General features: G+C 47.1%; 1 protein-coding gene across 1 annotated transcript in view; it reads left to right on the top strand.

Annotated features, from left to right (window-relative positions):
* Window positions 1-1,516: 1,516 nt before the first annotated feature.
* The window catches only part of ANKDD1A (ankyrin repeat and death domain containing 1A), a 50,950-nt gene continuing 25,531 nt past the window's right edge, over window positions 1,517-26,935 (top strand). The window contains 6 exon segments of the mRNA XM_007165999.2: window positions 1,517-1,543; window positions 2,953-3,105; window positions 15,837-16,053; window positions 17,133-17,647; window positions 21,389-21,492; window positions 23,777-23,905. Of these exon segments, the coding sequence (XP_007166061.2) occupies window positions 17,614-17,647; window positions 21,389-21,492; window positions 23,777-23,905 (267 nt within the window). The 5' untranslated portion in view covers window positions 1,517-1,543; window positions 2,953-3,105; window positions 15,837-16,053; window positions 17,133-17,613.

The following is a 26,935-nucleotide window of genomic DNA, read 5'->3' as shown; positions in this document are numbered from 1 at the left end:
GGTGTAGATTTTTACAAACGGATGTGTTGAGCATAAAGTCTACGTACATTTTAAAAAATTCTGATAACTTCTGGCAAATTGTTTCACTATCTGGTCCCAGTTTCCCTCCACTGCTTTTGTTTCCATACTTTTACTGTCTGTTTTCACATGTTTGTTTTTTTAGGTGAACTTTAGTATCGTTTTGCCAAGTATTATCAGGCCTTGTTTTCAAATGAGTTTAGGGATGAATCAGCCACCATGCACGCCTTGAAAAGTTCACCGTCTGGCAGGGAATGGAGTGGAGAGAGCAGTGTAGTGGGGGATGATAGCTGCAAACAGTTATTTCCATCAAGGCCAGGGCTGGCACCAAAGGCTGGACCATGGGCTCTGGGAACCCTCAAGAAAGAGTAGCATTTTGGGTCTGGGGCAATCAGGGAAGCCCCCACTGAGAAGGTGTCCTGCCTAGCCTTTGCACTGGTTACAGAGCACTTTTAGAACACTGACTCATTAAATTCTCACAATAACCCTTTGCATTAAGTAGTAGTATTATCTCCACCTTTCAGATGAGGAAACTGAGTCCTGGAGAATGAAGGTCTTGCCCAGCTCCATCCTCCCAGCTCTTAACTGCCTTGCCCTTTCTCTTTGCTGTGCTTCCCCCATCACCTCTACCCCCAGCCTCCTGCCCCACATCCTGTGCCATGCTGGCTGGGCTGACAGAGCCCTGGGCTGTTGGCACTTGCCTATGGACTCTGCCCAGGGCTGGGTGTCCTCCTTCCAGAGGCCTGGGATCCAGACCCCACTGTCCCACTTTCACAGCAGGCTGGCCCCTGTCACTGCTCTGGGGCCCAGACCACATGAAGCTGCCTCATTTCCCAACTCAGGAATGCCAGGTCATCCTATCCCATCCCTTCTCCAGGCAAACACCTCCTTCAGAAATTAGGCCTTCAGAAGTTCTTTTGGGTTAAGCATTTGCCACATTCTACATTTTTCTAAATGCACATCACTCTGACAGGAACCCACAGTAATTCCCAAAAGTTCTGTGTGAATAAAGTCATTCTATCTTTCCCCTCAGATTAAGAAAGGCCTGAGGCGCTCTGACAGGTCCTTGTGAAGTGGGAAATAAGGGGAGTGGGAATTAAACTGGCAGTTAACCCCACATTACTAACATCTCTGCCGCAACTCTTTCTCCCTCACCCCGGCCTCACCCAAGTCCTTAGCCTGGCGTTCAAGGACCTTCCCTGGAAATTCTGGGGAAAGCCTCATAAAGCAGAGCAGCAGGAAGCCCGGAGTGGAGGACCATGCAGGGAGAGCCTCCTCCTTCACCGGAGGACATAGCCAACCTCAGGTCAGACTGTACAGACTGTGTCCATCAGCCTCTCTGGTGATGGGAACAGATTACATAGGCGCACACTGGAGGGAATTACGGTATTTACCGACTGCGGCTCTTTGCCGGCTCTGGCTCCCCAGTGTGTCCAAAACAGGAACTGCAGTCGAGCCAAACCGGCTCCGCCCACTCCCGGCGGAGTTCCGGGAGGAGGCGCCGCTTCTGGAAACCACGCGCGAGGTAACGCTCTCGTCCGTCTCCTCCGTGCAGGGGGACTTGCTTGCGCTGTTTTCTGAGGTTTTCCCCCAAATAGCTTTCCTTCCTGATGACAGAGCTGCCCCCTAGAGTTGGGGTGCCCAGCGGAAGCTGGCCCGAAAGACGTCCTCGGGCCTCATCTGCAGCCGCTCCCGCGGCCCCGCCCGGGACCAGCACTGGCTGCGGCGCCTTGGGGTCCACTGAGTTCGCCTTTGGAGAAGCCCACTCTGAACTCTTAAGTTGCTTGCAGTGTGTCTCTGGGCGAGTCATTAACCTTTCTGAACTTCACCTGTCTCCTCTGTAAAATGGAGCTTAGATTTACTAGCACTTGGGTTGTAAGGTGACTCAATGGGATGATCCACGTGGCAGGTGGAGAGCAAGATAGTAATCACCACCATAATGGGACACTCACTGTGTGCAAGGGACTGCTCTAGGCATTTTGAAATGGCCCTATAAAAAGGTATCATCCACAGATGAAGAAATTGAGGGAAGAAACTGAGATTTAGTGATTTTCTCAGAGTCAGACATCTAGAGAGGCAGAGCTGGGACTGGACTCAGGTAGACATGGGTACACAAGTGCTGGGGGTGTGGGTGGTGGTCCAAGGTTTGTGAGTTTAGGGGGGTGCTCAGAGGCCTGAAAAATATCCAGCTGTGCCTCCCTTTGTGTCGTTAATCAATGCTTTCTTATAATGAATTATTCATGCCTTCTTGATATAATGCTTCAGTGGGCAGGGACCTAAAAGACCATCCATGCCTATTTCCTTATGAAGAGCCAGGGAGAGACTTGTCCAGGGTCACATGGCCCGGCAGCTCAGAACTAGACTGGAGCTCAGTTCTGTCCCTGTGTCCTGCTCCTCCACCCATCCTCCTGCTTTGGGGGCAGCAATTCTAGGAGAGGGGGAATGCTCCTTCCCACCCACAATCAAACTGCCCACTCAGTATAGGCTCCTCTCCAGGGGCTGCCCACTGGCCAGTCCTGGCCCCACTTGCCAGGACCTTCTGCCACTCCCTTCTTCTCTCTCCTGTACACACTCTGGGCCTCTCTCCCCTCACAGGGGTAGTGCTCTAAGCAAAGAGGAAACCAGTGCAGCCTCTGGCTCCCAAGGGCTGGCACAAGATCAGCCAATATTTTACCACTGTGTGTGCGTGCGTGTGCACTTGTTGTTGTTGTTAGAAAGGGGCTAACCTAATATATATAGCAAGTGACTGACAGTGGCATCTTTGGGTAGATGAATTGTGGGTATTTTTTTCCTTGTTTGCGTTTTAAATTTTCTTTAGTAATAAACAAACATTATTAATAAGACAAGAAATAAAAGTTGCTCTAAAATGCTGTTAAGAAAAAGGCCGGGACTTCCCTGGTGGCGCAGTGGTTAAGAATCTGCCTGCCAATGCAGGGGACACGAGTTCAAGCCCTGGTCCGGGAAGATCCCACATGCAGCGGAGCAAGCCTGTGTGCAGCAACGAAGACCCAACGCAGCCAAAAGTAAATAAATAAAAATTTGAAGAAAAGAAAAAGGCCAACAATCATAAAGAAAAATGAGCTAGAGGTAAGAACAGATTGTTCGCCGAAAAAAAGAAAATGTTTCTTAAACATAGAAAAAGACTTTGCTCATAATGATAGAAATGCAAATTAAAATTACCCTGAGTTAGCATTTCTTACCTATCAGATTGGCAAAAATCCAAGTTGGACAAGTTCTGTTGGGAAGACTGTGAGGAAACACTTTGATACATTGCTGGTGGGAGTGCAAAATAGTATAGATCCTACGTAGGGCATCTGGCAATAGCTAGCAAAATCGCGTGTGTAGTGTGTATTGATCCTTTGACCCAGAAATCCACTTCTAAGAATAGATCCTTTAGATGCACTGGTTAAAAAAATACCAAATGATGCTTGCAAGAGGCTACTCACCATAACGCTATTGTAATAGCAAAAGACTGGAAACAGGGCAAGCATCCATCAGCAGGAACTGGTTGAATAAGCCACATGCTGGAGGACTCTGAGGCTGCAAAAGGAATAAGAAAGAGCTTGTACTGCTGCAGAGAGATGGCTGAGGTGAGCTGTTCGGTAAATAAAGCAAGGTAGGTGTCGAGAATAGGCAAATCTGTAGAGACAGAAAGTAGATTAGTGGTTGCCTGGGGCTATGGGGGGATGGGAATACTGGGGAGGGGAAGGAAAACTGTAGGGTATGCGGGTATGGGGTTTCTTTTTTTTTGGGTGATGAAAATGTTCTAAAATTTACTGGTGATGATTACACATGAAAACCATTGCATTGTACACATAAATGAGAGAATTGTACAATATGTAGCTTATATCTCCATAAAGCTGTTACTAAAAAAAGACAATGTGAGAAAAGTGTGTATAGTATGCTACTGTAGGAAAGGGAGAAAAAATTATATACATATGATTGAGTTAAACAATATAAGGGTAAGCAACAACAACAAAAAAGGTTGTTGTATCAGTCAGGTGTCAGTCAGGATTCAGTTGGGAACAGAATCACTTTGAGGTTGTGGTATGGAGGCTTTTTAAAAAATTTTAATTAATTAATTGATTTATTTGGGCTGCGCTGGATCTTCGTTGCTGCGCACGGGCTTTCTCTAGTTGCGGTGAGCGGGGGCTACTCTTCGTTGCGGAGCGTGGGCTTCTCATTGCAGTGGCTTCTCTCGTTGTGGAGCACGGGCTCTAGGCGTGCATGCTTCAGTAGTTGCGGTGAGTGGGCTCAGTAGTTGTGGCTCACGGGCTCTAGAGCACAGGCTCAATAGTTGTGGCACACGAGCTTAGTTGCTCCACGGCATGTGGGATCTTCCCGGACCAGGGATCGAACCCGTGTCCCCTGCATTGGCAGGCGGATTCTCAACCACTGCGCCACCGGGGAAGCCCCCAAGTGGCTTTAAAACAGTAGTGTGACTATACAGTTATCCCTCGGTATCCTGGAAGAATTGGTTCCAGGACCCCTGATACCAAAATCTGCAGATGCTCAAGTTCCTTATAGAGTGGCATAGTGAAACAGGAGGGAAGGGGCAGGGCACAACCTTTAAAAGAATGACATAGCCATAGGACATGAGAAAAACTTGTTAGAACCGATTAGGTCCAAGATGGCAGAAGATTCAACTTCCAGTGGACCTTGAGCCTCATTATATGCTCCTTGTAATACGTTAGCATCTAAATAACATACCCACCAGTGCCATGACAGTTCTGAGGCTAACCATAAAAGGCCAAAAAGTGGGCAGTGGTCCAATTTCTGGAAATCCCTGCCCCTTCCTCAAAACAGTTGTAATAATCCCCCCACTCATTAGCCTATGAAATTACCCAGTCCATAAAAGCTAACCACGCCATATTTCAGGGCCTCTTGCCTTCTGAGATAGCCCACGCTGTCTGTGGAGTGTGTCTCTCTAAATAAATCCACTTCTTATCTATCCCTTTGTCTCTCACTGAATTCTTTCTGCGAGGAGACATCAAGAAGCTGAGCTTCATTAAGTCCTGAAACCAGGTGTGTGATCTCAATTAAAAGACCGTGGGTACAAGTCCCAGTCTGGGTTTTGGCAGGGTTCGAGTCCAGGTGCGTGGGTTCAAGTCCCAATATGAGTTGCATGGTTTCAATAGTATTTGCATATAGCCTACCCACATCCTCCCACATACTTTAAATCATCTCTAGATTACTTGTAATACCTAATACAATGTAATGCTATGTAGATAGTTGCCAGTATGCAGCAAATTCAAGTTTTCTTTTTTGAAACTTTCTGGAATTTTTTTCCAAATATTTTCAATCTGGGGCTGATTGAATCCTTGGATTCAGGTCTTGCAGATATGAGGGCCAACTGTATGCCCCTAGTGGGATATATCCAAACGACCAGACAAACTTTAAAAACAGTTTTCAGGAATCATGTTATTGGTTATTATGTTGAAATTGTTATTCTGAGACTGTTGTGAGTAGATTATAGGGTAAAGTGAATGCAGGATTTCCAACATGGGAGAAGGAAAACACAGATGTAATTTTGATGATGTTAGGTAAAACCCTGTTGTCTTGAATTTGAGTTGATAGTCATGAGTATGAACTCATGATGCATTTTATCAGAAGAAAAACAAATGAACAGACATTTCCTAGCTCTATCCACTGAAAGGTCCTAGAAATAAGACCAACCCAATAGCAGTTATCATTCCTATGTTTACCAATGTATTATAAAAGGATATAGCCCAGGAACAGCTGGAGGGAAGAGATGCACAGGGCAAGTATGGGAAGAGGGTGTGGAGCTTCTCTGTCCACTCCGGGTCGTTGCTCTCCTGGAATCTCCACGTGTTCACCAACCTGGAAGCTCTCCGAATGCCCTCCTTTTGGACTTTTATGGAGGCTTCATTACATAGGAATGATTGATGAAATAATTGACCACTGTTGACTGATTCAAACTCCAGCCCCTCTCCCCTCCTCAGAGGTAGGGGAGGGAAGAGGACTGAAAGTTCCCACTGTCTAATCTCAGTTGGTTCCCCAGGCAACCAGACCCCAATCTTAGGTCACCTAGAGGCTTCCCAAATCACCTCACTAGCATAACAAAAGACACCTTTCTAACTCATCACATGTGGGAGATTCCTAGGGTTTTAGGAGCTCTGCTCCAGGAACAGGGACAAAGACCAAATATATATTTCTTATTATGAATCACAATATCAGAGTGTTTTAAAAAATGGATTTAGGAAATCATCAACGGTCGCTAACATCACACAAAAAGGGACAAGACGTTGTGTATTTTCTGATGGAAATACACACCACTTCTATGAAAGGAGCCTCTCCAAAACTCCATTTACAAAGCTTTGATCAATCTACTAGTTTGTAGGAAACACAGGAGACAGAGGAACGTGTTAAATGACATCCTAGGGAGGTCATCAGCAAAACAGAGACTGTGGGAATCTCTACAGGATATATGACCCAGTACAGTGAATCAACAAATAAATTGTGAGAGGGAGGGAGGCAGGGTGGGAAGGAGAGAGAAAGAGAGGGCGGGAGAGGGAGGGAGAGGGAATGGAGTGGAATTTGTAGACTAAGAGACAAATCAGCCGATTTCAGTGTATGGAGCTTGTTGGAATTCTGATTTGAATAAACTATAGTAATTGGAGAAAGTTGAACACCGACTGAATAGTTGATGATATTAAGGAATTACTGTTAATTTTTAGGTGTGAAAATGGTATTTTGGTTATGTTTTAAAATGAGGCTTTACTTATAGAGGTACTCACATTTATGGATAAAATGGTATTTATGAATCTGCTTCAAAATAATTCAGGAGGAGGAGAAAGCTAGCCATGGATTGTTAATTGTTGAAACTGGATGATAGATAGGTATGTGGGGTTCATTATATTATTCTCTCTATCTTTGAGTATATTTAAAAATTTCCGTAGTATTTACAAGATTCATATCTCTTAGATAAGATAAATATGGCAAAATATTAATATGTGGTACTATTCTTTCAACTTTTGTGTAGGTTTAAATTTTTCTAAACAAAACATTAGGAGAAAAGAAATAGTTGCTTTGTCTTGATCCTTTTGCCCCAGCAGGAGTCCTCACAGCCCAGACCTTGCGCCCCCAGGGGCGCTTCTGAACAGTGCTTTGGGCTTGGAAGAAGTCTTCTGGTCACAGGCTACCACCTGGAGCAGCCCCCAGACCCAGCAAGGTCAGAGCTAGGAATAAAATCCAGGCGTTTCTGGGCTCCTCCCAAATGTTGCCTGGGGCACCTGGAACTTCAGACCTTCACGTTCAGGGCTCCCATCAACTTAGAGAGTCCTGTACCATTGAGACTTGCCCTCCACTGTCCCTCCCTGTGATTTAATGGTGAACAAAAGTGCTTAAAGGGAAGTAGGGGAGGTAGATAACAAGCCAGTAAACAAACATTCACGTGACATATTCAAAACTATTAAGCTAGGAGTCTTTACAGCCTCTGAAGGAGGAGACTGCTTGGGGGCACCCCAAAGGGCTGTTGGGGCAACGGGGGGAGGTCCCAGTGGCAGGAAGAGGTGAGCAGACAAAACTGTTCTATATGAAAAGCAAGGCTGTGCAGAGAACATTTGGATGTTACAAAGAGTCTGGTTAAGGAGAAGAGCGGCGGAGGAGATTTGGAAGAAGTGGGGGCACTACTGGGATGAGTGGACCTTTGGGGAAAGAGATGTTGAAATACGGTTTTTAGGACATTTTTCTGTGTCTGAACTTCCTTGCCACTTGTGTATTGGTTTGATATGATTTCAAACCCCCTTGTTTATGACTTAAGCGCAGCTGTTTTAATCTACTTGTTTATGTCAAAGACAAAAAAAGAGTTGTTTTTAGAAGTAAAGTTGTTTTGATACGAGTGAAGTAAGCTGTGTCAGGATGTCTTCATCTCATCTGTTGCTGTTGATAAGCACTTAGTAGCTCAGCTGCTGAGAGGCCCCGGTGGGGGCTTATCAATAAGAATGTGTGGAGAAGCCACTATGGCAAGGGGCATTTAAACTATAAATACCGAGAGTTTTGGGGGGGATGTATGAGAGTTTCGGTCTGGGCAAAGCTATCTTTTGCTGATCTAGCTCTCCAAAGATCTTGGGGCATTAGCTCCTGCCCTGGTAAAGACTACTCCTTTATCAGCGGTGGTGACAAACCATGCAGCCTAGAAGGACACCTGCCTTCCAGATAATACAGGTGCCATTGTTGCCTAGCAACAGGCTCTAGCAACAAGGGACTTTTATTTTTGCGTTGATAGCTGAATGCAGCTGTCTGTTGGCAAAGATGTCTCTCCTGAGAAACCAAAACTGGTAGAAAAGATACACCTCAATTGAATTTGGGCTTTTTTCTCTACATCTGCCCCTGCCTGGAACAATAGTGTAATTAATCTATCGTTTGTTTGGAGTATGTTATTTCTTTATTGGCTTTTTTTTTTTTAAACATCTTTATTGGAGTATAATTTCTTTATAATGGTGTGTTACTTTCTGCTTTATAACAAAGTGAATCAGCTATACATATACATATATCCCCATATCTCCTCCCTCTTGCGTCTCCCCCCCACCCTCCCTATCCCACCCCTCTAGGTGGTCACAAAGCACTGAGCTGATCTCCCTGTGCTATGAGGCTGCTTCCCACTAGCTATCTGTTTTACATTTGGTAGTGTATATTAGTCCATGCCACTCTCTCACTTCGTCCCAGCTTACCCTTCCCCCTCCCTGTGTCCTCAAGTCCATTCTCTACATCTGCGTCTTTATTCCTGTCCTGCCCCTAGGTTCTTCATAACCATTTTTTTTTTTTTAGATTCCATATATATGTGTTAGCATATGGTATTTGTTTTTCTCTTTCTGACTTACTTCACTCTGTATGACAGACTCTAGATCCATCCACCTCACTACAAATAACTCAATTTTGTTTCTTTTTATGGCTGAGTAATATTCCATTGTATATATGTGCCACATCTTCTTTATCCATTCATCTGTCAGTGGACACTTAGGTTGCTTCCATGTCCCGGCTATTGTAAATAGAGCTGCAATGAACACTGTGGTACATGACTCTCTTTGAATTATGGTTTTCTCAGGGTATTTCCAGTAGTGGGATCGCTGGGTCGTATGGTAGTTCTATTTTTAGTTTTTTAAGGAACCTCCATACTGTTCTCCATAGTGGCTGTATCAATTTACATTCCCACCAACAGTGCAAGAGGGTTCCCTTTTCTCCACACCCTCGCCAGCATTTATTGTTTGTAGATTTTTTTGATGATGGCCATTCTGATAGGTGTGAGATGGTACCTCATTGTAGTTTTGATTTGCGTTTCTCTAATGATTAGTGAAGTTGAGCATTTTTTCATGTGTGTGTTGGCTATCTGTTGTATATCTTCTTTGGAGAAATGTCTATTTAGGTCTTCTGCCCATTTTTGGATTGGGTTGTTTGTTTTTTTGATATTGAGCTGCATGAGCTGCTTGTAAATTTTGGAGATTAATCCTTTGTCAGTTGCTTCATTTGCAAGTATTTTCTTCCATCTGAGGGTTGTCTTTTCGCCTTGTTTATGGTTTCCTTTGCTGTGCAAAAGTTTTAAGTTTCATTAGGTCCCATTTGTTTATTTTTGTTTTTATTTCCATGTCTCTAGGAGGTGGGTCAAAAAGGATCTTGCTGTAATTTATGTCATAGAGTGTTCTGCCTATGTTTTCCTCTAAGAGTTTTATAGTGTCCGGCCTTACATTTAGGTCTTTAATCCATTTTGAGTTTATATTTGTGTATGGTGTTAGGGAGTGTTCTAATTTCATTCTTTTACATGTAGCTGTCCAGTTTCCCACACCACTTATTGAAGAGGCTGTCTTTTCTCCATTGTATACTCTTGCCTCCTTTATCAAAGATAAGGTGACCATATGTGCGTGGGTTTATCTCTGGGCTTTCTATCCTGTTCCATTGATCTATATTTCTGTTTTTGTGCCAGTACCATACTGTCTTGATTACTGTAGCTTTGTAGTATAGTCTGAAGTCAGGGAGCCTGATTCCTCCAGCTCCTTTTTTCTTTCTCAAGATTGCTTTGGCTTTTCAGGGTCTTTTGTGTCTCCATACAAATTTTAAGATTTTTTGTTCTAGTTCTGTAGAAAATGCCATTGGTAATTTGATAGGGATTGCACTGAATCCCTATCAAATTAGGGATTAGCAATTTGTAGATTGCTTTGGGTAGTATAGTCATTTTCACAATGTTGATTCTTCCAATCCAAGAACATGGTATATCTCTCCATCTATTTGTATCATCTTTTTTTTTTTTTTTTTAGATTTTTAGAAATTTCATGTAATGTCTGAAAATATTTGTATCATCTTTAATTTCTATATCTCTCCATGTGTTTGTATCATCTTTAATTTCTTTCATCACTGTCTTTTTTTTTTTTTTTTTAACTAACTTTTTTTTTTTTGTAATTTATTTTTATTTACTTATTTTTGGCTGTGTTGGGTCTTCGTTTCTGTGCAAGGGCTTTCTCTCTAGTTGTGGCAAGCGGGGGCCACTCTTCATCGCGGTGCGCAGGCCTCTCACTATCGCGGCCTCTCTTGTTGCGGAGCACAGGCTCCAGACGCGCAGGCTCAGTAGTTGTGGCTCACGGGCCTAGTTGCTCTGCGGCATGTGGGATCTTCCCAGACCAGGGCACGAACCCGTGTCCCCTGCATTAGCAGGCAGATTCTCAACCACTGCGCCACCAGGGAAGCCCCATCACTGTCTTATAGTTTTCTGCATACAGGTCTTTTGTCTCCTTAGGTAGGTTTTTTCCTAGGTATTTTATTCTTTTTGTTGCAGTGGTAAATGGGAGTGTTTCCTTAATTTATCTTTCAGATTTTTCATCATTAGTGTATAGGAATGCAAGAGATTTCCGTGCATTAATTTTGTATCCTGCTACTTTACCAAATTCATTGATTACCTCTAGTAGTTTTCTGGTAGCATCTTTAGGATTCTCTATGTATAGTATCAGGTCATCTGGAAACAGTGACAGCTTTACTTCTTTTCCGATTTAGATTCCTTTTATTTCTTTTTCTTCTCTGATTGCTGTGGCTAAAACTTTCCAAACTATGTTGAATAATAGTAGTGAGAGTCGGCAACCTTGTTTTATTCCTGATCTTAGAGGAAATGGTTTCAGTTTTTCACCATTGAGAACGATGTTGGCTGTGGGTTTGTCATATATGGTGTTTATTATGTTGAGGTAAGTTCCCTCTATGCCTACTTTCTGGAGGGTTTTTATCATAAATGGGTGTTGAATTTTGTCAAAAGCTTTTTCTGCATGTATTGAGATGATCATACTGTTTTTATCCTTCAATTTGTTAATATGGTGTATCACATTGATTGCTTTGCGTATATTGAAGAATCCTTGCATCCCTGGGATAAACCCCACTTGATCATAGTGTATGATCCTTTTAATGTGCTGTTGGAATCTGTTTGCTAGTATTTTGTTGAGGATTTTTGCATCTATGTTCATCAGTGATATTGACCTGTAGTTTTCTTTCTTTGTGACATCTTTGTCTGGTTTTGGTATCAGTGTGATGGTGGCCTCGTAGAATGAGTTTGGGAGTGTTCCTCCCTCTGCTATATTTTGGAAGAGTTTGAGAAGGATAGGTGTTAGCTCTTCTCTAAATGTTTGATAGCATTCACCTGTGAAGCCATCTGGTCCTGGACTTTTGTTTGTTGGAAGATTTTTAATTACAGTCTCAATTTCATTACTTGTGATTGGTCTGTTTATATTTTCTAGTTCTTCCTGGTTAGTCTCGGAAGGTTGTGTTTTTCTAAGAATGTGTCCATTTCTTCCAGGTTGTCCATTTTATTGGCATATAGTTGCTTGCAGTAATCTCATGATCTTTTGTATTTCTGCAGTGTCAGTTGTTACTTCTTCTTTTTCATTTCTAATTCTATTGATTTGAGTCTTCTCCCTTTTTTTCTTGATGAGTCTGGCTGATGGCTTATCAATTTTTTTTATCTTCTCAAAGAACCAGCTTTTAGTTTTATTGATCTTTGCTATTGTTTCCTTTGTTTCTTTTTCATTTATTTCTGATCTGATTTTTATGATTTCTCTCCTTCTGCTAACTTTCGGGTTTTTTTGTTCTTTCTCTAATTGCTTTAGGTATAAGGTTAGGTTTTTTATTTGAGATGTTTCTTGTTTCTTGAGGTAGGATTGTATTGCTATAAACTTCCCTCTTAGAACTGCTTTTGTTGCATCCCATAGGTTTTGGGTCGTCGTGTTTTCATTGTCATTTGTTTCTAGGTATTTTTTGATTTCCTCTTTGATTTCTTCAGTGATCTCTTGGTTATTAAGTATTGTATTGTTTAGCCTCCATGTATTTGTATTTTTTACAGATTTTTTTCCTGTAATTGATATCCAATCTCATAGCATTGTGGTCAGAAAAGATACTTGATACAATTTCAATTTTTTTAAGTTTACTGAGGCTTGATTTGTGACCCAAGGTATGGTCTATCCTGGAGAATGTTCCATGCGCACTTGAGAAGAAACTGTATTCTGTTGTTTTTGGATGGAATGTCCTCTAAATATCAATTAAGTCCATCTTGTTTAATGTATCATTTAAAGCTTGTGTTTCCTTATTTATTTTCATTTTGGATGATCTGTCCATTGGTGAAAGTGGGGTGTTAAAGTCCCCTACTATGATTGTGTTGCTGTCGATTTCCCCTTTTATGGCTGTTAGCATTTGCCTTATGTATTGAGGTGCTCCTATGTTGTGTGCATAAATATTTACAATTGTTATATCTTCTTGGATTGATCCCTTGATCGTTATGTAGTGTCCTTCTTTGTCTCTTGTAATAGTCTTTATTTTAAAGTCTGTTTTGTCTGATATGAGAATTACTACTCCAGCTTTCTTTTGATTTCCATTTGCATGGAATATCTTTTTCCATCCCCTCATTTTCAGCCTGTGTGTGTCTGTAGGTCTGAAGTGGGTCTCTTGTAGGCAGCATATATACGGATCTTGTTTTTGCATCCATTCAGCCAGTCTATGTCTTTTGGTTGGAGCATTTAATCCATTTTCATTTAAGGTAGTTATTGATATGTATGTTTCTATTACCATTTTCTTAAATGTTTTGGGTTTGTTATTGTAGGTCTTTTCCTTCTCTTGTGTTTCCTGCCTAGAGATGTTCCTTTAGCATTTGTTGTAAAGCTGGTTTGGTGGTGCTGAATTCTCCTAGCTTTTGCTTGTCTGTAAAGGTTTTAATTTCTCCATCAAATCTAAATGAGATCCTTGCCGGGTAGAGTAATCTTGGTTGTAGGTTCTTCCCTTTCATCACTTTAAGTATATCATGCCACTCCCTTCTGGCTTGTAGAGTTTCTGCTGAGAAATCAGCTGTTAACCTTATGGGAGTTCCCTTGTATGTTATTTGTCATTTTTCCCTTGCTGCTTTCAATAATTTTTCTTTGTCTTTAATTTTTGCCATTTTGATTACTATGTGTCTCGGCGTGTTTCTCCTTGGGTTTATCCTGTATGGGACTCTCTGCGCTTCCTCGACTTGGGTGGCTATTTCCTTTCCCATGTTAGGGAAGTTTTCGACTATAATCTCTTCAAATATTTTCTCTGGCCCTTTCTCTCTCTCTTCTCCTTCTGGGACCCCTATAATGCGAATGTTGTTGCGTTTAATGTTGTCCCAGAGGTCTCTTAGGCTGTCTTCATTTCTTTTCATTCTTTTTTCTTTAGTCTGTTCCGCAGCAATGAATTCCACCATTCTGTCTTCCAGGTCACTTATCCGATCTTCTGCCTCAGTTATTCTGCTATTGATTCCTTCTAGTGTAGTTTTCATTTCAGTTATTGTATTGTTCATCTGTGTTTGTTTGTTCTTTAATTCTTCTAGGTCTTTGTTAATCATTTCTTGCATCTTCTCAATCTTTGCCTCCATTCTTATTCCGAGGTCCTGGATCATCTTCACTATCATTATTCTGAATTCTTTTTCTGGAAGGTTGCCTATCTCCACTTCATTTAGTTGTTTTTCTGGGGTTTTTTCTTGTTCCTTCATCTGATATATAGCCCTCTGCCTTTTCATTTTGTCTATCTTTCTGTAACTGTGGGTTTTGGTCCACAGGCTGCAGGATTGTAGTTTTTCTTGCTTCTGCTGTCTGCCCTCTGGTGGTTGAGGCTATCTAAGAGGCTTGATGGGAGGCTCTGGTGGTGGGTAGAGCTGACTGTTGCTGTGGCGGACAGAGCTGTGTAACACTTTACTTGACTGTTGATGGGTGGGGCTGGGTTCCCTCCCTGTTGGTTGTTTTGCCTGAGGCAACCCAACACTGGAGCCTACCTGGGCTCTTTGGTGGGACTAATGGCAGACTCTGGGAAGGCTCACGCCAAGGAGTACTTCGCAGAACCTCTGTTGCCAGTGTCCTTGTCCCCACGGTGAAACAGAGCCAGCCCCCACCTCTGCAGGAGACCCCCCAACACTAGCAGGTAGGTCTGGTTCAGTCTCCCCCAGGGTCACTGCTCCTTCCCCCCGGGTCCCGATGCGCACACTATTCTGTGTGAGCCCTCCAAGAGTGGGGTCTCTGTTTCCCCCAGTCCTGTCGAAGTCCTGCAATCAATTCCCACTAGGCTTCAAAGTCTGATTCTCTATGAATTCCTCCTTCTGTTGCCAGACCCCCAGGTTGGGAAGCCTGACGTGGGGCTCAGAACCTTCACTCCAGTGGGTGGACTTCTGTGGTATAAGTGTTCGCCAGTCTGTGAGTCACCCACCCAGCAGTTATGGGATTTGATTTTACTCTGATTGCGCCCCTCCTACCGTCTCACTGTGGCTTCTCCTCTGTCCTTGGACGTGGGGTATCCTCCTTGGTGAAGTCCAGGGTCTTCCTGTGGATGATTGTCCAGCAGCCAGTTGTGATTCTGGTGCTCTCGCAAGAGAGAGTACGCTTCTCATATTTTGATGTACACAGGAATCACCAGAGATCTTGTGGAAATGAAGGTTCTGATTCAGTCCGTCTGGGGTGGGGCCTGGGATTCTGTCTTTCTAACAGAGTGTCACCCAAATAACAAAGGAGCATGAAATCAACTAGGTAGATTGTGAAACAGAAGTCACAGTTCTATTTTGTAAAACAAAGAAACCCTCTCTAATTTCTTAAGATACGAGGTAAGAACAAAGAAAAACCAAGAGGGCCATCTTGTGGAGAAACCTGTCACCAGTGCTAGAGGCCCTCAACCCACTTGAGTGATCTTAGGAAAGATCACTGTGCCTTGTCCAACCATGGACCATCAGGGCTGGATGGCTCACAGGCCCTACCTCCAACCCAGTGGTTTTACAGATGAGGAGACCGAGGCCCACAGAGGGGAAGGGGACTGACCTAGATCACCAGCTAGTTATAGCATCTACAAGGGAGCCTTCCTGGGAGGCTGGAGGCTAGGGGTGGGTGCTGTGGAGTTGAGCTTGAAGGATGAAAAGGGGTTGGATAATGGGCCAGTTTGGTCCAGACCAAAATGGCAGTGTGGTGCAGTGAGTTTGAATCCAGCCTCTACCACTATTTGTTGCTGTGACCTCAAAACGTTATTGGACCTTTCTGAGCCTCAGTTTCCTCATCCATTAAATAGGGGTGACAGTGTGTGTTTTGCAGAATTGCTGTGAGGATTAAGTGGGATAATGAATTTAAAAATCCCTGGCCAGAATGTGGGATCTTTGAAGGCTGGGGAGGCCTCCTAGAGGAAGTCCATAGAAACTTCTGGGTTTACCTGGAAGCACTGGATGGGTGTGGCCTAGCCTGGGCCAGGGTGGCTGGTCTGGTGGGGACAGCCAGGCTTCTGTCAGTCACCCACTTCCCAAGGGTTTCTCTAATGCTGACTCATGGTCACTTGGGTCTCACCTCCAGGTGCCCCAGGGAAAGTGTGGAGACACAGACTATCTCCAGGCAGCAGTGGCTGCAGGAGGAAGATGATAAAGCAGCAGTCACTTCATTCTGCTGGTTCAGGGCCATGGACATCAAGGATGGCAGCTGGGCAGCTGTGCCAGCCAACTGCTCCCTGGCACCTCTGCATCCATCAGGGAGGCCAGGGCTTGGAGAGTGACCAACCACCAGCTGTCTGCAGGTTTGGCTCCATCAATGTCCTATCCACCTACCAGATGTTCATGCCGTGGCTCTTAAATCAGACCAGCTGGGTTAGAACCCTGGCTTCACCACCTACTGTGGCGGGTAGGAAGAGTTATTTACCCTCTCTGTGCTTCAGTTCCTCCCCCATAATTTGGTGGTAATAATGTCCATTTTATAGGGTGGTTTGGGGGACAAAATGAGATAATCCACACAAAGTCTTACCGTGGGGCTCATTAACTGTTAGCTATTATCATTATGTTATTTTTCAAAGGCCATTCCAAGTACTTCCTCCTCCAGGAAGCCTTTCTGATCTACACTAATGACTGAAAGATATTTGTCCTCCTCTGATCCCACAAGAAATAGTAATGACTTCTTGCCTTGGGATAGAGATGCCTGAGACCCCACTATCCCCAAATCTAAAGAGGCTGTAAATGCCTAAAAGGCAAAGAAGAGAAGACATGGACATCCCCCAGGGTCTGAAGTACAACCCATTCTGATATGTTTAATGTGTATCGTTTTGTTTGTACTGTATGTACCTTTGCAAATCTGTGTTTTGTGTGCAAGCCTTTTTATTGGTATTGTGTTTTAGGTCTCATTTGGTTGTTTTACTCTTTCCGCTCAGCACTTGGTGTTTCAATCCATGTTGCTGTAAATACACGTGGTCCTTGCATCTGTAGTTGCATAGTAGTACCACATTTTACCTATCCATCTACTCCTCCAATGTGGACACTTAGGTTGCTTCCAGCTCCCAGTAACCACAAAACAACAACCCAGCAACAAAATCCTCTTACATGTCCCCTGATGAGCCTGTAAGAGAAGGAGCTGGCTTTTAGGGTCAGAGTTCGCTGTTTAGTTTCCCTCATTACTGCCAAGACTCTTTGCCGGAATGGCTGCCCCAGGCTACCCACACCAGCAGTGCACCTGGCCATGACACCCCTCATTCCCCACCACCATCTGGCATTTTCCAGTTTTTCTAATTTTTGCCAGTCTAATCGGTGTAAGTGGTATCTCATTGTCATTTTAATTTGTATTTTTCTGATCATGAACAAATCTGACCATCTCTTCATATGCCTGCAGGCTTGCGGAGGTTACTGTTCCTTAAATGCCCACCCAAGTGCTTGGGGTCTGACTTTCAGCGCCTGAGGGCGCCAGACCAGGCTCCCGAGTCGTGAGCCAGGGGCCTGCAGGAGGTCGTGCATCCGGAACCGGGAGGCTGGGACAGCTCGCAGAGGAGACAAGCCCAGAGGGACCTGCGGAGCCCCAAGTGGCTCCGAACCGCTGGGCCATGGGCTGGTCGAGGGAGCCCCAAAAGAGACCCGCAGTCTGGCCCGGGATGGGGGGCGGTCGGGAGGTCGGAGCAGTTGCGCCCGCATGATACCCAAGAGCCGAGGAGGGGAGAGGGCTCTGGAGGAGTGGCTGCCGCCTGCCTGCACTCCGACGCTCCCGGGAGCCTCGTCCTCACCCCCAGCTCAGCTCCCCCTCCCTCAGCTCCTGGGCCCAGTCGGGCGGTGCGCCGCTCGCGACCAGGCAGAACGCAGAGGAGCTCCGGAGCAGCGGCATGGAGGAGGAGCTGGCGTGGGAGACCCAGGGCCGTGAGTCCGCGGGGTGGGGGCCGAGACAGGGGCGGGTAGAGGCCGAGAGGATGCGCCGCAACCCAGCGGGGGCGACCGAGCCTGCAATCTGTGCGGTCCGCGTGGCCACCTGCGTCTTGGGCTTCTTTGTGGCCCCGAGAGGAACTCGCACCTGGCCGAGGGGACATTGGCTGCTCACCTGGGACTGGGGGTGCTCCCTGCCCTGGAGCGGAGAGCTTGGGTGGAGGAGACATTAGCTCGAAAGAAGATGGTAATACGATCCTTTATTGGGTACTTACTTTGTGTGCCAGACTGAGCTGGGGCTGGCACTTTATTTGATCTCCACGGCAGCCTTCTGGGTAGGACCTACTGTTATCTCCATTTTGCGGAAGAGAGAGCTGAGGCACAAAGTAGTTAAACAAGTTGCCCAAGGTCACACAGCCTTAAAGTGGTAGAAATGCTGAGGGTCCCGGCTCCCTGAGAATGTCGGGGCTGGATGGGGAGTGGAGGAGGTAGGGTGTGCTGCAGGGGGGATGAGGGCACCTCAGAGCCCCCTCCAGGAGTGTGCCTGGCTGCTAGGGCCTCTGGGCCGGTCAGTGGCATCCCTGTGGACATCAAGCAGCTTGGGGGACCTTTGGCTGCACTGCCTGGTAAAGGGAGAGAAGGACTGTGCCATTTTCCTCAGTGGGATGCAGATGGGAGTGGGGGTTCTATCAGGTGCTAAGTCTTTCAAGCAGGTACAGGGTTCTACTTGGGGCAGACATCACTTGAGCAGGCCCTTAAAGAATGTGCAGCAATGGATCATTGCGGTGCACGGGAGGGAGTTCTGCGCAGAGGACCCAGCATAGGCAAAGGCTCAGAGGCCAGAGTGCAGTGTGTGTCTGTTGTGGCCAGAAAGAGGATGCATGAATTGAGATGGATGGAAGAGATGAGACTGAAGTTGATTTCACTGGCGCTCTGCAGGGCCTCCATGCTCTCCTTCAGGCTCTTGGCTGTTTGCCAGCACAAACCAGGCCACTCTTCCAGGCTTCTGCCAAGAGAAAGGGAGTCAGAGCTGGTAGGGATCTCTACAGATCACTTTTTCACCCTCCCCTGATTCTACAACGGAACTGAGGCTCCCAAGAGGGATGTTTCCTGCTGTTAGAAAGTGGCAGTGTGGGTACTAAACCCCAGCTTCCCTAAGCTTACGCCTGAACTGCCAGATCTTTTGCTGAACCTGGATCATGGTGGTTTTCGTCCAAGAGTTTAAGGAAAGGAACGCTCAGGACAGTTGCTTCCCAGAGATGTTTGAGATCTGAGAGGGATTCTTCCAGAAGGACCCTCTCCTCCCCTATAGGAAAGGCAGACCCTTTCGGGGGTGAGGAAGGGTGGCACCATCAATGGGGACCACACTTGGAAGGAGATGTTTTCCCCTCTCCCCTGAAGTATTGACATGAAGCTCCCCCTGTCCCCCCCGTACACCTCTTTCCTGCCATTTACCTGAGCTTGTGGTTTGGTTTTCCAGGGAACAAATGAGTCTCAACTGGGGCAACATCTTATATAGTTCAAAAGCCCTGAAGAGATTTAATGATTTGTGTGTCACTTATTCATTCAGCAAATATACGCCAGGGCCTGAATTTTGGGCTATAGTAGTTCACAAGTCAGACAAAAATCTCTCCCTTCATGGGCTTATATTATAATGGGGGAAGCAGACACTAAAGCTAATAAGTATGTAAATATAGCATAGGCCAGTGGTGAGGGGTGCTGTAGAGAAAAGCAGTGCAGGGAGGTGGGTAGGGAGGGTGTTTCCTTGGTTGGGGCTTCACTGGCTCAGAGAACCCTGAACAAAGGAAGCCCCACCACCCCCAGGTCTTTGGCCGCCAGAATTTATTCTCTGACCCTTTGTTTTGGAGGAATAATAGTGATGATGACGATGGTACTATTTGCCAGATACCATGCTAGGAGCTTTTCACATACTTATATCCAATCATTACAATAACCCTGCAGGGCAGCTCATGTCCCCATTTTGCAGATGAGGAAACTGAGGCACAGAAAAATTAAGTAACCTAAGTCACACAGCCAGGAAATGGCTCAGCCAGAGGGCAGCAGCTCTGAGGTCCATAGGTTGCATCTGTGAGGCCTCAGAAAGCCCCAAACCCTCTCCTGTATCTGGAAAGCCACGTGGAATTTATCTGGAAAAAAATTGATGGCTGGCTTCTCTGTCACTTTAATGCATCCTAGCTTTCCCTGCCAAGACACTGGCGACCTGTCCCTGGATACACAGAGGGGCTGGGTCTGGACATTCGCAGTGGACCAAATGTGCAGGATGTAGGTTCAGCAACAATAAAACCTCAAGTTACATGTCCTGTACTGATTGTGCGAATGGCCAGCCAATATTAGGTTGGCCAAAAAGTTCGTTCGGGTTTTTTGTAAGATATTACGGGAAAACCTGAACGAACTTTTTGGCCAGCCCAATATTTATCCCTGTGCTTGTGTATCTAAGCCTTTCTGAAGGGGGGACAGGCATCTGTCAGCTTGGGGATTTTCAGTGTCACTCATGGAAGCAGAGTTTTGTGGATTCCTCCATGTGCTCAGCCTTGGGCCCACTGTGAAATGTGGGTGGGTTGGCAAGTGTCAGGTATGGCCAGAGCCCCTAAGGAGCTTGAGGTCCAGCCAAAGAGACCGGACATCCTTATAAGCCAAGAGCAGTCAGGATGACAGCAGCATGGGGGTCTGGTGAGATGAGCCCTGGACCACGTCATCAGGCCTGAGTCCCCCTGGCCTGGCCACCAACCCTCTGAGCCCACCGCTGGCCATGGCAAGGGGCCGGAAGCGGGGCTTGGAGGTTCCATCTAGTCTGAGACTGAGATGAAGGTGCTGCGACAAGGATGAGAGGAGTGCAGAGACCACAGAGAAGGCAATCAGAGAGGCCCCACAGCCGGGAGGCGAAAGCTGGTTAGGATTTGGGGATGAGGAGAGAAGAGGTGGAGGGACGAGGACAAAGAAGCCGGGTGAACACGTGGCTCTGGCCTCGCCCAGGCCTGAAGCAGTGGGTGGCTCAGTAAATCCTGGCTGCCTTCTTCACTGATGGAGCCGTGGAAAAGGTGGTTATCGACTCCAGTAGGAATGAATCGCATTCCCTTCCTCAAGAACAGCAATAGCAGTCAGGAAAACTGGATGACGGGGCACTTCTGAGGGGAGGGGCACACACCTGGCTCCTGTGGATGGTCTTTCTTTCTTTCTTTATTTATTTATGGCTGCGTTGGGTCTCGGTTTCTGCGCGAGGGCTTTCTCCAGTTGCGGCGAGCGGGGGCCACTCTTCATCGCAGTGCGCGGGCCTCTCACTATCGCGGCCTCTCTTGTTGTGGAGCACAGGCTCCAGACGCGCAGGCTCAGTAGTTGTGGCTCACGGGCCCAGCTGCTCCGCGGCATGTGGGATCTTCCCAGACCAGGGCTCGAACCCGTGTCCCCTGCATTGGCAGGCAGACTCTCAACCACTGCGCCACCAGGGAAGCCCCTGTGGATGGTCTTGCCCACGGTCTCCCAGCTTTAGGGCTCTGCCGGCTCCTGGTCACGTGGACATGAGCTGCGTGGGAAGGAGAAGCAGCCTGTCTGGGGAAGTCTCCAACATTAAGAGAGAGGAGAGGCATCCACCCACCACTCTGAGCTGGAAGACCCCCTGCCTAGGAGACATTTGGGCCAGGGAGGGGCTGTTCCCCGATCCTCCTTACACAGTATCGGGGGTCCTCCGCCCTCACCCTGCACCCCTTTTTGTCCCCACAGTGCTTCCTCTGGAGAGGCAGCTCCACGAGGCTGCCCGCCGGAACCACGCTGGGAGGATGAAGGAGCTGATCGGGAGGAGAGTACACATCAGGGCCAGAAATCACGTGTGTGAAGGGGCTCCGGCTGGGAATAATGCTATAGTGTCACCTCCACACAGGAGGGACAGTTCACGGAGCCTGGGGCAGGCACATCGGCACGTGTTAACTTGGGGGAGGCTCAGGCCCTGTCCTCCTTGTCCACTTTGTCTCAAAATCTCTGAGGCCCAAAGTCAGGGTCAGGATTCCAGCGCTCTTAACTCTTAATCCTTGTGACCCATTCAGTAGGCTCCTCCAAGAAACAGATTTAGAGTCAGGAGGGCAGGGGGTCAAAGGTCAGGAGTCGGAGGCTGGCAGATAGGGACAGGCACCTGGAGAGACAAAGGTGGCCTGGTGCCTCTGGTCAGAAGTCCAGGGGTTCTGGACCAAGGGAGGCTGATGTGTCAGTTGCCAATTTTTTTTGTTTTTTACAGTGTTTTGTTTTAAAGTCTTTATTGAATTTGTTACAATATGGCTTCTGTTTTATGCTTTGGTTTTTTGGCCACAAGGCATGTGAGATCTTAGCTCCCCGACCAGGGATCCAACCTGCAGCCCCTGCGCTGGAAGGCGAAGTCTTAACCACTGGACCGCCAGGTCCCTGAGGCAGCAATTTAGTTCAGTTCTCTGAGGGCCCGCTGTGCCCACTGAGTGTGTAAAACTGTTGTGGGCCCAGGCCTGCCCTTGGCTTGGTGGGGAAGCAGACCAGGCCCTGCTGACGAGGCCTCACGGAAGGGTGCAGGTGGGCTGGTTCACAGCCCTGCTGGAGAAGGGGGCAGAGGGAAAAGCCATTCTTCTGGTTGGGGGCACTGGGGACGGGCCTGGGTACCACGTGGGGTAGCCTCTCCATGTGTTGGGGCTTCTAGGAGCATCTTAGAGGAGATGCCAGGGCCTGGGTGAGAGGTCAGTGGAGGCTGAAAGGGTTGGATGCAGGATTCCTGACTGCAGCAGTTATCCTCTGTCTGGTTTGATGTGACAGGGGTACAACTTGGGTCTTCACAGCCTGCCTAGGGCTCAGTAATAGTAGTAGGAATTCTAGGGTGTGTCTGGTGTGTTTTGGTTTTCAGAGCACTCATCTACCTGTTTCCTGGTGGTTCTCACTCACCCCTGGAGAGGGGAGGAGAGCAGGGAGGATTAGTCCTATTTATAGATGGAGGCAGGCACAGAGGGCAGCAAGTCACCTTAGGTCACACAGCACATTATTGGTGACTGGAGCCTTGGTCTCATTTCCTGGACAAGCACTTGCAAGGAAACATGGACTTGCAAGTTGGACTTGCATCTTATGGATGATAGGTTGCTAATGCCAGATTCATTCATTCATTTACTCATTGAATGATTCATTTGTTCAATAAGTATTAAGGGCTTAGTCTGTGCTGGCACTGTGCTAGGTGATGGGGACAGCAGAACCCATGGCAGACACGGTCCCAGCCCTCTTGGAGCTGATAGTCTGGTGGGGGAAAACAGACAGTAAATAGAGTATCTCACAAATAGTTCATTCCCACTGTCACAATTTGAGAGCATGTGGGCGTCAGAGGGGCCCTCTCGGCCAGAAGTCTTCCCAAGGAAGTGGCATTTTTGTGGGAGCCAGTGAAAAAGGGCAGTGTTTCCAGGCAGAGGGGACAGCATGGGAAAGGAGGGGACAGCTCGTCCCCAGAGAGACCACACAGAAAATTAGTGTTTTCTTTTGTTGCCCCATCACATGCTGAAAACTGTGGAGGGAAGTGGGTTCTTGGGTTGGAGGCTGGCTTCCCCCAGGCCTGCTCAGATGTGCTGAGGGCCAGAGACCAGGGTGAACTGCCAGGTCGGTCTGACAGTGAGTTTGGGGGTGGGGGGGTAGGTCAGAACCCTTCAGCCCTGTTCTGAAGGAAGGAGAGGATAGAACCCAGGCACTCAGGATTCCTCAGGGACTTGGAAAATAATCCTCAGACACAGGTGGCTGCCCAGCAGAGGGAGCAACAGGAACAGACTTAGAGACAGGATGTTGTCTGGCATTTCTGAGAAGCAGTGCCGGGCCATGCAGGGCCTCATAGGCCCAAGGTTTAGGAGTTTGATCCAAGAACAGTGGGAAGCTGGGAAGAGTTTTAGGTGGGGGACAGACGGATCTAGACATGGTGTTTTACTACGTTCATTTCAGCAGCTGCAGAGTGGAAGAGGAGGGGGTCAGAGCAGAGCTCTGGCCCCAGCCGACTGGCCACCGGAGCCAGCAAAGGTCCTTCCACCCCGCAGACCAGCTGTCCTGGCCGGGAGGTAGGGAGGCTGTGCGAGGTGGGCCGGTCAGCCAGCTGGTGCCTCACAGGTTTCCTCTCCCTCCTGGCAGGTGGGCAGGGCGGCCCAGCACCGGGCCGCGGGCGCAGGGCACGAGCAGGCTGTGCGGCTGCTCCTGGAACACGAGGCTGCTGTGGATGATGAGGATGCGGTACGGGTCCCCTCACGCAGGCATGTCTGTGTGTGCATGTCCGTCTTCCTGTCTGTCTTAGGGTGGGGCAGGGGTATCAGAACTCATTCTGGGTCTATGAGCCAGCTGTCAGTGCCGAGGTCGTCACTGATACACAGATGAGCAGGTGCAGGCTGGGCAGGGGGCAAAGTCTTCAGGGGCCAATGACACTGCACCAATCCCACTTTCCCTTTGCACAGTCATAAAGATCGCTTCATTTTCAAGGGCCTTTCAGTTCTCAGCCTTTTCAGTCCCTCGTGATGTCATGTGAACAGGGAGAGATATGGGCTGTAGAACAGGTAATTGGGTGGGTTGACAAAGGCCTCATTAGTAAAGTCATCGGGAGGGAGGTCTCTCATGATATGCCACAGGGCTCTGCCCTGGCAAACACTAACCCACAACCTGGATAAAGACTAACAGTCTTACTTAGCAAATTGGCACGGAGCACACTGCTAAGAGAGAGAACAGAATAATAACAAGGTCTACAAATTTATCTCTACGGGTTTGGGTAAAGAGCTGAATCTGACAACGGCATTTGACAGGGATACGTTTTTTAAAAATTATTAACTTCTCTGCAGAAACTTAGCTTCCATGGAGATACTCTTCTTTGTCCTGACTCCTCTTTGCTCTGAGGCCCCACCACGAAGGGGGCTTGATTACAAGTCAGGGCTGGGAGTGGGGCAGCAACACCTGCCTCCCCACTCCCTCACCCCATCGCCTCCCTGCTCCTGCTTAGGCCTCATTTAGAGATGACCCTGGAAGGAGAGTGTCTGGGTTCCTTAGTCTGAGTGTCCCCATAAACCACTGGAATTTCTTGCATCAGCCTTTTGCCCACAAAGACCCTCACTGTTGGGACTTACCTGGTGGCGCAATGGTTAAGAATCCACCTGCCAATGCAGGGGACACAGGTTCGAGCCCTGGTCCGGGAAGATCCCACATGCCACGGAGCAACTAAGCCCACGCGCCACAACTACTGAGCCTGCGCTCTACAGCCCATGAGCCACAACTACTGAGCCTATGTGCCACAACTACTGAAGCCCGTGCGCCTGGAGCCCATGCTCCACAACAAGAGAAGCCACCGCAATGAGGAGCCCGCGCTCCACAACAAAGAGTAGCCCCCGCTCGCCGCAACCAGAGAAAGCCGCGTGCAAGGAAGACCCAATGCAGCCAAAAATAAATAAATAAATAAATAAATAAATAAATAAATAAATAAATAAATTTAAAAAGACCCTCACTATCACCACCATGCTCTGTTATTTCTTCCTTGAGGGACTGAGAGAAGAAGATATGAGGGAGAATAGTAAGAGAGGGTGCTTACAAATCTCTGTTTCCTTTGCAAACAGCAATAAATACGTTTTGAAAAATAAGAAGGCTGGTAGGCGTGCCTACTTTAATAACAGGAGGGTGGAGGAGACACTGGAGAAGGGAAATCCTGTTGTTGGGAGGAAGGTCTCTAGTGAAAAGCCACAGGGCTCTGTCCTAGATAGTTCCTGGAACTAGGACAGTGAGGTATCTTGGGGTTCCCACTGGCAAGAGGCTCTGTCTCCCATGACTCTCCTCCCCTAACCTTGAGCCTTGACCCTTTTCATTCCCAAGCTCCTGTGGGCTTCTCCCCTTGGACTCTGTCCTTTGTCATCCAGCCAGCCCACAGTTACTGATATTCTACCAGTAGCTGAGCTCTGAGCCAGTGCTGGGTCTCCTGGCCTCTTTGATTCTAGCTGAGACCAACTCTAGTCCCCATTTGAGGTGCTATGGTGGGTCCAGCACCTTCCCAAGGTTTCAGGAGGAAGGGCTTAAATTCTTGTGGTCACTCTTGGCTCTTACTTCCAGCTTCTGCTCGGTTTTTGCCGTCCTCTTGAAATTTTGCACATAGTCCTTTGTCTCTACCTTGGCATCACCCCTAACATGGACCACAGTCCTTCTCCCCACTTTCCATAGAGACCCCATTCACACACTTTGATGTGGGGCTGGCTTTCCAAAATAAGAGATGGAGGGGATTTACATTACACACAAAAACAATGTAAAAATCCTAAAATCCTGTCTTTGACGTTCCTGTTCTTTATTATTTTCTTTCCTTTACCATATGCTTTATTTTTTTTCTTTTTTTTAAATTTATTTTTTAAATTGAAGTATAGTTGATTTACAATGTTGTGTTAATTTCTGCTGTACAGCAAAGTGACTCAGTTGTACATATACATACATTCTTTTTTATACTATTTTCCATTATGATTTATCCCAAGACATTAAATATAGTTCCCTGTGCTATACAGTAGGACCTTGTCCATCTATTCTTTTTTTTAAAAAATTTATTTAGGGCTTCCCTGGTGGCGCAGTGGTTAAGAATCTGCCTGCCAATGCAGGGGACACGGGTTCGAGCCCTGGTCTGGGAAGATCCCACATGCCGCGGAGCAACTAGGCCCGCGAGCCACAGCTACTGAGCCTGCGCGTCTGGAGCCTGTGCTCCCAACAAGAGAGGCCGCGATAGTGAGAGAGGCCCGCGCACCGCGATGAAGAGTGGCCCATGAAGAGTGGCCCCCGCTTGACGCAACTAGAGAAAGCCCTCGCACAGAAACGAAGACCCAACACAGCCAAAATAAATAAATAAATAAATTTAAAAAAAAAAAAATTTATTTATTATTTATTTTTGGCTGTGTTGGGTCTTCGTTTCTGTGCGAGGGCTTTCTCTAGTTGCGGCAAGTGGGGGCCACTCTTCATCGTGATGCGCGTGCCTCGCACTGTCGCGGCCTCTCTTGTTGCGAAGCACAGGCTCCAGACGCGCAGGCTCAGTAGTTGTGGCTCACGGGACTAGTTGCTCCGCGGCATGTGGGATCTTCCCGGACCAGGGCTCGAACCCGTGTCCCCTGCATTCGCAGGCAGATTCTCAACCACTGTGCCACCACGGAAGCCCCCCATCTATTCTTTATGTAATAGTTTGCATCTACTAACCCCAAACTCCCAGCCCATCCCTCCCTCCTCCCCCCTCCCCCTTGTCAACCACAAGTTTGTTCTCTATGCCATTCCTGTTCTTTAAAGTCCCTTGGT

Source organism: Balaenoptera acutorostrata, chromosome 3 (assembly GCF_949987535.1).
Source record: "Balaenoptera acutorostrata chromosome 3, mBalAcu1.1, whole genome shotgun sequence".
NCBI classification, from domain to species: domain Eukaryota; kingdom Metazoa; phylum Chordata; class Mammalia; order Artiodactyla; family Balaenopteridae; genus Balaenoptera; species Balaenoptera acutorostrata.
This window is presented reverse-complemented; position numbering and strand designations above follow the sequence as displayed.